The sequence below is a fragment of the Pan troglodytes genome, chromosome 18, assembly GCF_028858775.2.
Source record: "Pan troglodytes isolate AG18354 chromosome 18, NHGRI_mPanTro3-v2.0_pri, whole genome shotgun sequence".
Taxonomy (NCBI): Eukaryota; Metazoa; Chordata; class Mammalia; order Primates; family Hominidae; genus Pan; species Pan troglodytes.
Genome location: NC_072416.2, coordinates 19,456,717 through 19,469,817, shown reverse-complemented (window position 1 = coordinate 19,469,817; position 13,101 = coordinate 19,456,717). Strand labels below are relative to the sequence as shown.

Below are 13,101 nucleotides of genomic sequence, written 5' to 3'. Positions count from 1 at the left end.
CCCAGGCTGGAGTGCAGTGGAGTGACCCTGGCTCACTGCAACCTCCGGTTCCCGGGTTCAAGAGATTCTCCTACCTCACCCTCCCAAGTAGCTGGGATTATATGTACCCACCATCACGCCCAGCTAATTTTTAAATTTTTATTAGAGACTAGGTTTCACCATGTTGGCTAGACTGATCTCGAACTCCTGACCTCAAGTGATCCGCCTGCCTTGGCCTCCGAAAGTGCTGGAATTACAGGTGTGAGTCACTGCGCCTGGCCAATCTGGGTTTTAAGAAACCTCCCAAGTGATTCCAATGCATGCTCAAGTTTAAGCATCACTGCAGAATGTTGCCCTACCCACCACAGTATTCTAAGGGAAGTGGGGATGCAGGCAAGCTTAAAATTGGGCCCCCAAATCTGAGTCTTAAGGTTTTTCCATGACCCCTTATCTCTTTTTTTATCTTCTCTTTCACTCAGTGAAGTCCTGCATACATCAACCCCCAATTCTCCGTAAAACTCCTAACAATATACTTCACTAAAAACACACCCAAGTGTCTGGCACTTTCTCATGGACCTTCATTCATTCATTCCTTCATCCATCCATCCATCCATCCATCCATCCATCCACCCATCCATCCATCCATCCATTCCTGCAAACAATCATTCCACACAACTTTATTAAGTGCCTATGATGGTTAATTTTATGTGTCAACTTGATCAGGCCAAGTGGTGCCCAGATAGCTGGTAAAACATTATTTCTGGATGTGTCTGTGACAGTGTTTCTGGAAGAGATTAGCATTTGAATCAGTAGACTGAGCAAAGATGATTACTATCACCAATGTGGGTGGGTAGTATCCGATCTGTTGAGAACAAAAAGACAGAGGAAGAGTGAATTTGCTCTCTCTGCTTGAGCTGGGGCATCCATCTTCTCCTGCCCTCAGACATAAGCACCCCTGGTTCTTGGGGCTTGAGACTCGGACTGGAACCACACCACTGGCTTTCCTGGTTCTTTGGCTTGCAGATGGTATATCATGGGACTTCTCATCCCTCATAATCAGGTAAGCCAATCCTTACAATACATTTCTTCCTACACTTTTTTCTTTTATAAATTTCATTTCTTCTGGTTCTCTGAAGAGGTGCGGCTAATACAGTGCCCATGATGGGGCAGGCACTGTGCTGAGTCCTAAGCACAGTTTACTTTGTATTAAAGTTGCTTATTTAAACGTACCTATTTCCTGCACCAAATTAAGAGCCCTTGGGAGGATGGGGAAGAGGAGTCTTTAATTTCTTGAGTCCCTAGTTCTTAGCCAAGGCAAGCTTAAAATTGGGCCCCCAAGCCAAGGGTCATAAAATGTGTAATAGGATTGAATGGGAAAAAACTGAAAAGAATTCTCACGCCTCTTTCATTTTTAATTCAAAGTCCTCCAGGTCTGAGAATGCTGCCTGTCCTTCCTCTTCCCCAAGGAAAAACATAAAAACGGTCTCATTAATTCTCCTGCACATGTTTGACAACTCAGTTGTCCCCCGGCCATGATGTTAAGTGGGTTTCTCTGTTTGTGGTTAAGCAGGGAAGAGGGTTATTCAGGTTTCATGCCAAGAGTTCACCAGTTTTTCTTCCTGTCACTCAAAACAACCATCTTTGCTTGCCCACTGAATAAGGATAGAGAATTGGCATAGTGAAGAGATGTAATTGTAGATGGGATTTTTACAGCTACAAGACACACACACACACACACACACAAATGTCATTAGTCTTACAATTTGCCAAGGGCCAATCACAAGCCTTTGGTCAAGAAAAAGATTCTAGGAAATGATGTCAAAATCCCTCTTACAGAGAAAACACATCTGTCAGGACCCAGGGCTGTCAGACAAATTGGCAAAGCAGAGAATGGAAGTTACCACCAACCAGGGTTGGAGCCAATGCTGTTGTTGGATAGGCAGGAGGGACAGGCATGAGGAGTGAGGACACTGTGAAAATGGCCTCTAGCCTGGAACATTCTTCACACACCCCACTTTGCAGATCTCGGTTTAAATGTCACTCCTCCCAACCAGGTCAGATCCTCACCCTTAGCCCTCACACACCGCCACCATCCGAACAAAGTCTTAGTTGCACCAGGAATTGGTGCAGGCGTCTCCACTGGAATGTAAGTGCCATTAGGACAGAAAGCTTGTCCTACCTATTTACTCATTGTTGCCTTCTCTGTTTCTAGTGCAGTGTGTGGCCCAGTAGATGTTCAATAATTATTTGTTGTAAGGGACAATGGAATGAATCCCAGCCCCACACCTGCTAGAGGTGCGACCTTGGGCAAATGACTCAATGTCTCTCTTTAAGCCTCAGTTTCCTTATCGACACAATAGGGATAAAAACAGTACCTGCCGGACACGGTGGCTCACGCCTGTAATCCCAGCACTTTGCAAGGCCGAGGCGGGCAGATCACAAGATCAGGAGATTGAGACCATCCTGGCTAACACGGTGAAACCCTGTCTCTACTAAAAATACAAAAAATTAGCCGGGTGTGGTGGCAGGCGCCTGTAGTCCCAGCTACTGGGGAGGCTGAGGCAGGAGAATGGCTTGAACCTGGGAGGTGGAGCTTGCAGTGAGCCGAGATCGTGCCACTGCACTCCAGCCTGGGCCACACAGAGAGACTCCATCTCAAAAACAAAACAAAACAAAACAAAACAAACAAAGAAACAAAAAAACAGCACCTGCCTCTTATTAGGGTTTCTGTCTATTAGAATGAGATATGTGTGTAAGATAAACACAGGCCAGGCGCAGTGGCTCACGCCTGTAATCCCAGCACTTTGGGAGGCCAAGGTGGGTGGATCACCTGAGGTCAGGAGTTTGAGACTGGTCTGGCCAACATGGCAAAACCCCATCTCTACTAAAAATACAAAAATTAGCTGGGTGTGGTGGTGTGCGTCTGTAGTCCCAGCTACTTGGGAGGCTGAGGCAGGAGAATCACTTGAACCTGGGAGGCAGAGGTTGCAGTGAGCCAAGATTGTACCACTGTACTCCAGCCTGGGCGATAGAATAAGACTCTGTCTCAAAAAGCAAAAAAAAAAAAAAAAAAAAGATAAACACAGTGGCTTGGCACACAATAGACATTTGATAAAGGTCAGTTGCTGTGACTATTAGCTGTATCTCTCACCCAATGTGAAAAAGCAAGGTTATGTAAAGGATGGTGGTCGGGCACGGTGGCTCACGCCTGTAATCCCAGCACTTTGGGAGGCTGAAGTGGGCGGATCATCTGAGGTCAGGAGTTCAAGACCAGCCTGGCCAACATGGTGAAACACCATCTCTACTAAAAATAAAAAAAAGTTTTTTTAAATTAAAAAAAATTAGCCAGGCATGTTGGCACTTGCCTGTAGTTTCAGCTACCCAGGAGGCTGAGGCATGAGAATTACTTGAACCCAGGAGGCAGAGGCGGAGGCTGCTGTGAGCTGAAATTGCGCCACTGCACTCCAGCCTGGAAGACAGACGGAGACCTTGTCTCTATCAATCAATCAATCAACCAATGGTTACCAGAGGCTGGGAAGGGTTGTGTGCGGGGGCATGGTTAATGGGTACCCCCCCAAAAAAGAATGAATAAAATCTACTCTTTGATAACACAACAGGGTGACTATAGTCAATAATAACTTAATTGTACTTTTTAAAATAACTAAAAGAGTATAACTGGATTGTTTGTAACAGGAAGGATCAATGCTTGAGGGGATGGATACCCCATTCTCCATCATGTGATTTTCACACACTGCATGCCTGTATCAAAACATCTTGTGTACTCCATAAATATATACACCTATGTACCCACAAAATATAAAAATAATTTTTTAATTAAAAAATAAGAATAAAAAGAAATTCCACAACAGAAAAAAGCCAGGTTATACAGCAACTAGAACATTGCCTGGGACATAGTGAGTGCTCAATAAATCTGCATTAAATACATGTAGTACCTTTTACATGCCTCCTTCCCGCTAATCCTAATAATTGATGCTAAGTCATCAATAGTCTTTTCTTCCCACTTCATAGAAGAAGCAGAGGCTCAGGGAGACTGAAACTTGCTCAAATCACCCAGTGATTTGAGAAGCGGCAGATCCAGAATTTGATCCCATTTGTTTAAGCATGACACCGGACTGCCAACCCAAGCTCTCTGTCCTCTCTAAGCCTTGGTTTGCTTATCTGAAAACTAAAATAAAATAAACAAACACAAGGAGAACCTTAGCCTTGTGGGTCTCAGAGACACCCCACAGAGCAACCATTCCCTGAGAACAGTGGGTGAAGTTCTTCCAAATCCATTTGGCTTCAGCACATGCAGTTGGGCGAACTGTTTACATTTTAAGTGCTCATTTTCACGGCATGAAAATGTAGCTGGGCTCCGTGAGGCTTCCTTTCATGCCTTAAGACCAAATCAAGGCCAATGGGCTGAAAGAAGAGGGAGAAAAGAAAGTCTGATGGGCTCTATCCTTATTTTTAGGTGCAGCCATCTCTTGATTGAGACAAACAATCAGTCTCCCAGCCTGTTTCCTGGAGCAGCTTAACATCTCTTGGTGCTTTAATTTCCCACCACCTTGTTCCTGAAGTACTCGACTTTTCCTTCACAGATGTTAGGTCTGTTCTTTGCACCTGTCAGCAGGTGTGATGCTCTCCTGATTCCCCGAGGTCTCTCTGCTTCATTACTCTTCTTTTCTCTGTTAGCATCCCCCAACCAGTGCAAACTTGAAACATAAATGTTTCCTATCCCAGAATGTAATTAAATCTCTTTAGCCTATATTTTGAAACAACACACATTTGGGGATGTGAGCATGGTAACCAGCTTAATGGGTCCTAGAGTCTGTGTGTCTATTTCTATTTGTGACTGACATTCCCATACCGCTATCAAAATTAGTAGCCATCAGTCAAGCAGAAAGTTATTGTCAGTGAGTGCTAAACAAACCCCAACTTCAAGTGAAATTGAGGTTTTTCAATAATGAATGTCTGAGCAATTTAACTAATCGCTATATTCAGCCTAGCTGAGCTTTTTTTCCCCCTCATACATAAGCAAACAGAAATCTGGAAAGTTATGAGTCTGGTGCAAGCAAATTAATCCTTAGCTAGAAATTTAACCTGGGAAGAAATCCTGTTTCTTTTAAACTATATGCTTGTTTCTATTTCTTTCAACCTGTGTCATGTAGAGTTCTATACCAGGAATTTAGACTGAAGCTGAAGATGAAAAGAAAGCAGTTAAGGAAAAGAAAGAAGCCACCCATCTATCCTATTTGGCAATTTCTAAAATTATCACCCTTATTCTACTGTCCTAGAAAGTGCTTTTCTCACATTATAATATACCTGTTGGCCTCTGTCCATTTTAACACGTATATTTGCAGCAGACAAAAAGGTAAGGTTTCCCCTTAGATCAGAGAAAGCTATCATTTGGGGAATGCAGTGATTGAAGTTTGAATATTATAAAATGTTCAACACAGCCTGCACTGGGGCAGGTATTCTCCATGGACAATGACGGGTTTTTGCTTATAATTTTACAAATACATCAGCCCTTTTCCTATGAGATTATAAATAGAAAGAAGTTCAAATGAATTGTCCAATAAGGCTGGGAAAAGCAGCAGAAAAATATTCTCAGGATTACATGTAAAAAGGAGTACAATATAACAGAAGAACTGGCCCATGATCAGAATTCAAGACTTAATGTTTCTTAAAATATAAGAGAAGCACATGGATTGGGATATATCACAGTGCAGAGATTTCAAATATGAGCTTTGGCACCAGGCAAACCTGAGCTGAGTCCAGACTCTGCCTTTTATTGGTTTTGCTGGAGCAAATTACTTACTAATAATTGATGCTAAGTCATCAATAGTCTTTTCTTCCCACTTCATAGAAGAAGCAGAGGCTCAGGGAGACTGAAACTTGCTCAAATCACCCAGTGATTTGAGAAGCGGCAGATCCAGAATTTGAGCCCATTTGTTTAAGCATGACAAGGGCCATTTGTTTTTTGGCCCTTAGTTTTCACATCTGGGAAATGGGCATAATCACTGTAATTAACTAATAGGATTATTCAGATAATTTAATGAGATAATGCATGTAAAGTGCTTCACCCAGGACCCAGCCCATACAGCACTGCAATACATGTCACTATTATTATCAATATTAATGTACAGGATAGTTCCACATGTCATTGTTGTCATGATTGTTTTGACTATATTTATTACTCTTAATGATATAGGTTGGTCTCTGGGGTAAGGATTTTGAAGCCTCATAGCTTTATTAGAATATTGCCAAGACAGTCACTGAAGCAGGGCTATGAGAAAAAGCCTTTTTTTCTTTATTTTTAATATACAGACTCAGCCAAGAAGAAAAAGCCTTTTTTCCCCCACAGAATACTAAACATAATTCTGTGAAATAGATGTGAGATTGTAGAGGAATTTGAAAGGTATTTGTTCAACAGTAATTTTTAAATAACATGTTGTTATTACAAAAATAATGCATTTTCCTCATCTACAAAAATTTAAAGAATGCTAAATTGCATGCTCCACTCACATCCCCTAAAATCCCTTTACCATTTCTTCACATCTCTTCCTCAACATTGGTAAGCTTTTGCTCCCAATGGCCTGCACCTGTGGCTTTGCCTTGAAGGCCTGCCTTCAGGCTACTGGAGCAGCTGCATTCATCATGTCTGGGATTTTTACATCCCCGTCCAGGGTGGCCTTTAACCAATGACTGCTGAGTGAAGGAGTTTGAAAGCCCAGCTTCCTTGCCTTGGGTTAGAATAAACCTAAGGTGTAATTTACACTTAGAATTTCTCTGTGAGATCAGGCTGAAGTTATCCTCTATGGCAGGGGTCCCCACCTTTTTGGCATCAGGGACCACGTTTGTGGAAGACAATTTTTCCATGGATGGTGGGGACATGGTTTTGGGATGATTCACGTGCATTACATTTATTGTGCACTTTATTTCTATTATTACTACATTGTAATATATAATGAAATAATTGTACAACTCGCCATAATGTAGAATCAGTGGGAGCCCTGAGCTTGTTTGTCCTTCACTAGAAAATCACATCTGGAGGTGATGGGAGGCAGTGACAGATCATCAGGCATTAGATTCTCATAAGGAGCTCACAGCCTAGATCCCTCACATGTGCAGTTCACAGTAGGATTTGTGATCCTATGAGAATCTAATGCTGCCACTGATCCAACGGGAGGTGGAGTTTAAGCAGCAATGTAAGCAATGGGAAGTGGCTGTAAATACAGATGGAGCTTTACTCGTTCACCCACCACTCATCTCCTGCTGTGCAGCCCAGCTCCTAATAGTCCATGGACAGGTATTGGTCCCTTAGGCCAGTTGGGGACCCCTGCTGTATGGGACTTGGCCTAAAATTGCATGCTGGCTTTGCTTCCTATCCTTTTCTGTCCTGTTTCTCCCACTCCCTTACCAGTTTCTCCTGGAAGCACTCCCTTAATAAATCTGTTGTGGCCAGCGTGGTGGTTCACGCCTGTAATCTCAGCACTTTGGGAGGCCGAAGCAGGTGGATCACAAGGTCAGGAGATTGAGACCATCCTGGCCAATGTGGTGAACCCCGTCTCTACTAAAAATACAAAAAATTAGCCAGGTATGGTGGTGCGCGCCTGTAATCCCAGGTACTCAGAAGGCTAAGGCAGGAGAATCACTTGAACCCAGGAGGCAGAGGTTGCAGTGAGTTGAGATCGCACCACTGCACTCCAGCCTGGCAACAGAGCAAGACTCCATCTCAAAAAATAAATAAATTAATTAATTAATAAAAAATAAATCTGTTGCACGTGAATCCTTCTCTTAGGACCTGCTTTTGGAAAGCCAGACCTAATATAACGACGATTAGTAATAGCATCTACCCTTCCAGAGTGTGTGTGGGTATATGTGTGTGTGTGTGTGTGTGTGTGTGTGTGTGTGTTTGGATATTTTATGATCTCCAAATCTGACAATTGTGAAATTGCATAGTACATATAATGGTGTTTTTTTTTTCAAATTTAAATACTTATCATCTTTTCATGTCTACAAATAGGCTTCAACACGTGTTTCTAACAGCCAACGGGTATCCCATTGTATGGTTGCACCATAATTTAGCCAGTGCCACTCAAACTTTTTTTGTTGTTCATTGCTATGCTAACAATGTGGGTTGAACATCTTTGCAGGAAAATTTCTGTGCAAGTCCATTTGTTATTACTCTACCTGAAAACATAATTCCTGGGTCAAACAGTAACCCATATCCAAGTGTTGTGATTCTTATTCCCAAATGCCCTCCAAAAAGGTCGGGCCAATTCATACCCTTGCCAGCACTATTCTTGGTCTCCATCCCTACCCTTCCTCCATTTGTAATATTAAAGATTGGTGGGCATGAGCTCTGAGGAGGACTGTGGCTTAGATGATGAACTTTGGTCTTCAAAATAGCTTGAGTGCTACTTCCTCTGTGTTAACCAATCTAAGACTTACCCACATTTTAATTTTCATCTCATGTGAATTAAACCAACTTTTCTTGGAAGAAAAGTTTCTTTCTGATTGCAAAACTTACTGCAAAGCTACAGTAATCAAAACAGTGTAGTACTGGTATAAGGACAGACATCTACACCAAAGGAATACAATAAGGACCCTAGAAATAAACTCTTACATATATGGCCTAATGATTTTTAATAGGGGAAAAGGGTCATCTTTTCAGTAAATGGTGCTGGTAAAACTAGATATTCACATACAAAAAAATAAAGTTGGCTCCTTTATACTATTTACAAAATGTAGCTCAAAATGGATCAAAGACCTAAATATAAGAGCTAACACTACAAACCTCTTAGAAGAAAACATATAGGAAAATTTTTATGGCATTGTATTTGGCAATAATGTCTGAAATATGATAGCAAAAGCACAAAGGCAACAAAGCACAAAAGCACAGGCAACAAAGAAAAAATACATGAATTGGACTTCATCAAATTATAATTTTTTTGGATCGAAGGACATTATCAAAAGAGTGAAAAGACAACCCACCAAATGAGAGGAAATATTTGCAAATCATATACCTGATAAGAATTAATATTCAGAATATGTAAAGAACTCCTATAACTTAACAGCAACAAAAAAACAAACAGCACAGTTCAAAAATGAACAAAGGACTTGAATAGACATTTCTCCAGAGAAGATACACAAATGGCCAATCAGCTCAACATCATTCATCATTAAGGAAACACAACTCAAAACCACAATGTGGACCAGGCAGGGTGGTTCACACCTGTAATCCCAGCATTTTGGGAGGCTGAGGTGGGTGGATCACAAGGTCAAGAGATCAAGACCATCCTGGCCAACATGGTGAAACCCTGTCTCTACTAAAAATAAAAAATTAGCTGGGTGTGGTGGCAGGCACCTATGATCCCAGCTACTCAGGAGGCTGAGGCAGGAGAATCACTTGAACCCGGGAGGCAGAGGTTGCAGTGAGACAAGGTCGCACCACTGCACTCTAGCCTGGTGACAGAGTGACACTCCTCTCAAAAAAATAATAATAATTTAAAAACAAAACAAAACAAAACAAAACAAACCACAATGGGATACCACTTCACACCAATTAGGACGGCTACCAAAGAAAGAAAGGAACATGCCTTGGAATATCATTCATCATAAAAAGGAATTAAATTCTGATATATGGGGTAAGAAAAATAAACCTGGGACTCGGCCATGGGCCACGGGGTCAGTGCCTGCTTCAAGGGATGGGGCTGCGGGGTGTGTAGGAGCCTCGGGCCTGCCATGTTCCACAACACGGGATGGTGAACCAGGAGGCCACGGTTTAGCACCGATGTCTGCGGAGGATGTGGGTGCTCGCCCTGGTCTTTGGGCTGTCACTCATCTACTTCCTCAGGAGCACCTTCAAGCAGGAGGAGAGGACAGTGAAAGAGAGGAATCTCCTCTAGGTTCAAGACCATGATCGGCCCATTCCGTGTAAAGTGCAGTTTAACTCGGGCAATGGCAGTCACCCCAGCAATCAGTGCCACCACTCCATTTGAGGGGAGCACCACATCATAGAGGAACTATGTTTGTGAGAGGAAGGATTTGCTGGTGGATGGCTGCTGCAACGTCAACGACCCTAGCACAAAGCAATACTGCTGCCATGGCTGCTGGCCCAGTGGCTGCTGCAACATCAACATCCCTGGAACAAAGCAATACTGCTGCCATGGCTGCTGGCCCAACTGCTGCTGCAACATCAATGTCCCTAGCACAAAGCAATACTGCTGCCACAGCTGCTGGCCCAACCGCTGCTGGCCCAGCAGCTGCTGCAACATCAACATCCCTGGAACAAAGTAATACTGCTGTGATGGCTGCTGGCCCAGCAGCTGCTGTAACACCAATGGCCCCAGCACAAAGCAATACTGCTGTGATGGCTGCTCACCCAGGGGCTGCTGCAACATCAACGTCCCTGGAACAAAGCAGTACTGCTGCGATGGCTGCTGGCCCAGCGGCTGCTGTAACATCAATGTCTCTGGCACAAAGCAATACTGCTGTGATGGCTGCTGGTCCAGCGGCTGCTGCCCAACAAGCAGCTTCTCTTGGAGTGCTTCCCCAGTCGGGCAGCTGTGGCTTTCCAGAACCTCTTCATGGCAGTCGAAGAACACTTTGAGTTGTGCCTGGCCACATGCAGGACCTCATCTCAGAGCATGCAACATGAGAATACCTACCAGGACTCCATAGCAAAGTCTTGCTAAGTAGAAAGCCCACCCAAACTCTTCCCTGCATGACAGGTACAGGGTACTTGCTCCAGCTTGGTCAAAGAGGCCCCACCAAAGAACTTGCCTCCTAAGGCCTGGCTTCAGCGTGAGGAAACCTTGGCTTTGACATCTTCTCATGTTCACTCACTCACCACCTGGGCTTACCAGATGCAAATCTTCTGCAAAGCAGCGTGGACCCTCTACCTGATCCCATTCGGGAAAGATGAAACCTCAGGCTGGGCTCAGGGAGTGGCTTTCTTGGACCACTCAACCCTGGGACTGCACAAGGACCTGTGACTTGTGTTGTCAGGGGGCTGGTGTCACTTTCAGGTTTTTTTTTTTTTTTTTTTTTTTTGGAGACAGAGTCTAGCTCTGTTGCCCAGGCTGGAGTGCAGTGGCGCGATCTGGGCTCACTGCAACCTCTGCCTCCCGGGTTCAACCCATTCTCCTGCCTCAGCCTCCTGAGTAGCTGGGATTACAGGCACCTGCTAATTTTTGTAATTTTAGTAGAGACAGGGTTTCACTGTGTTGGCCACACTGGTCTTGAACTCCTGACCTCGTGATCCACCCACCTCAGCCTCCCAGAGTGCTGGGATTACAGGCATGAGCCAACGCAGCTGGCCATGACTTCCAGTTTTGATTATAATTTTGTAAAATTATTTATTGGATTCCTTTGGAGTAGCAGGAAAATTACAGTGTTTTATGTTGGAAAATACCTTGCCATTCTAGTTGAATATGTTCAAGGAGATTATTTCTGTTGTTGTTGTTTTGTGTTCTTGAGTTTCCTGAGTTAAATCATCCCTTCACCCAGAAAACATGGTTTGTCTTTTAGGACGTGGATGTTCTCTAGGCAGTTATTTTTGTTTTTATTTCAACAGTATCAAGAGTAGCCCTGAACATAGCCTCCTAACCATATCCTGGCACCTAAAATTATCTAAAAACTCAGACACTCTTCTATTCTAATCTAACTGCAAGATTTCTAGCAGCTGGCACCCCGTGCCTGCCCTCTGGTTCTTTTCTAGAGGGGATTGAATGTGTTCATATACCCTGTGGGAGAGCACTGTTTTAGCAGAAATGTACTTCTCATCCTGGAGGAATTTGTTCTCATTTCTTTTGCCACTTAAAATTAACTGTGGGCTGCTTAGCCTCAGGTACCATGGGAGCTTCAGAAAGGTCAGAGGCAAACTCCTCCCCTGTTCTGTCAATAGAAACCCAATGTTAAGGCAATTTCTAAACAGAGATGCACTTAGCAGCTTGCTATGTAAAAAAAAAAAAAAAAAAAAAAAAAAAAGAAGGCCAGGCGGGCGTGGTGGCTCATGCCTGTAACCCCAGCACTTCGGGAGGCAGACACGGGCAGATCACCTGAGGTGAGGAGTTTGAGGCCAGCCTGGCCAACATGGCAAAACCCCACCTCTACTAAAATACAAAAATTAGCCAGGCGTGGTGGTGCACATCTGTAATCCTAGCTACTTGGAAGGCTGAGGTAGGAGCATTGCTTGAACTTGGGAGGCGGAGAGTTGCAGTGAGCCGAGATCGTGACACTGCACCCCAGCCTGGGTGACAAAGCCAGATTCCTTCTCAAAAAAGGAAAAAAAAAAAAAAAAGAAATAAAATCCTTTACAGACGAGCAAATGCTGAGAGATTTTGTCACTACCAGGCCTGTCTTACAAGAGCTCCAGAAGGAAGCACTAAACATGGAAAGGAACAACCAGTACGAGCCACTGCAAAAACATACCAAATGGTAAAGACCATTGACACTACGAAGACACTGAATGAATTAACGGGCAAAATAACCAGCTAGCATCATAATGACAGGATCAGATTCACACATAACGATATTAACCTTAAATGTAAACAGGCTAAATGTCCCAATTAAAAGACATAGACTGGCAAATTGGATGAAGAATCAAGACTGATCAGCGTGCTATATTCAGGAGATTCCTCTCACATGCAAAGGCACACATAGGCTCAAAATAAAGGCTCAAAATAAAAGGATAGAGGAATGTTTACCAAGCAAATGGAAAGCAAAAAACAAAAAACAAAAAAGCAGGGGTTGCAATCCTTGTCTCTGATAAAACAGACTTCAAACCAGGAAAGATCAAAAGAGACAAAGAAGGCCATTACATAATGGTAAAGGGACCAATGCAACAAGAAGAGCTAACTATCCTAAATATATAAGCACCCAATACAGGAGCACCGAGATTCATAAAGCAAGTTCTTAGAGACCTACATTGAGACTTAGACTCCCACACAGTAATAGTGGGAGACTTTAACACCGCACTGTCAATATTAGACAGATCAATGAGACAGAAAATTAACAAAGATACTCAGGTCTTGAACTCAGCTCTGGACCAAGCAGACCAAATAGACATCTATAGAACTCCCCACCTAAATCAGCAGAACATACATTCTTCTC

At 43.3% G+C, this 13,101-nt stretch overlaps 1 protein-coding gene and 1 long non-coding RNA gene across 2 annotated transcripts in view; one reads left to right on the top strand and one right to left on the bottom strand.

Annotated features, from left to right (window-relative positions):
• The window catches only part of LOC104002540 (uncharacterized), a 393,316-nt gene that overhangs the window by 176,057 nt on the left and 204,158 nt on the right, over positions 1 to 13,101 (bottom strand). The window lies entirely within an intron of this gene.
• Positions 9,779 to 10,682, top strand: LOC100614392 (SREBP regulating gene protein-like). Its single transcript, XM_016928949.2, has 3 exons — positions 9,779 to 9,853; positions 10,006 to 10,188; positions 10,500 to 10,682. Exons 1-3 carry the CDS (start codon positions 9,779 to 9,781, stop codon positions 10,680 to 10,682), a joined length of 441 nt encoding a protein of 146 aa, XP_016784438.2.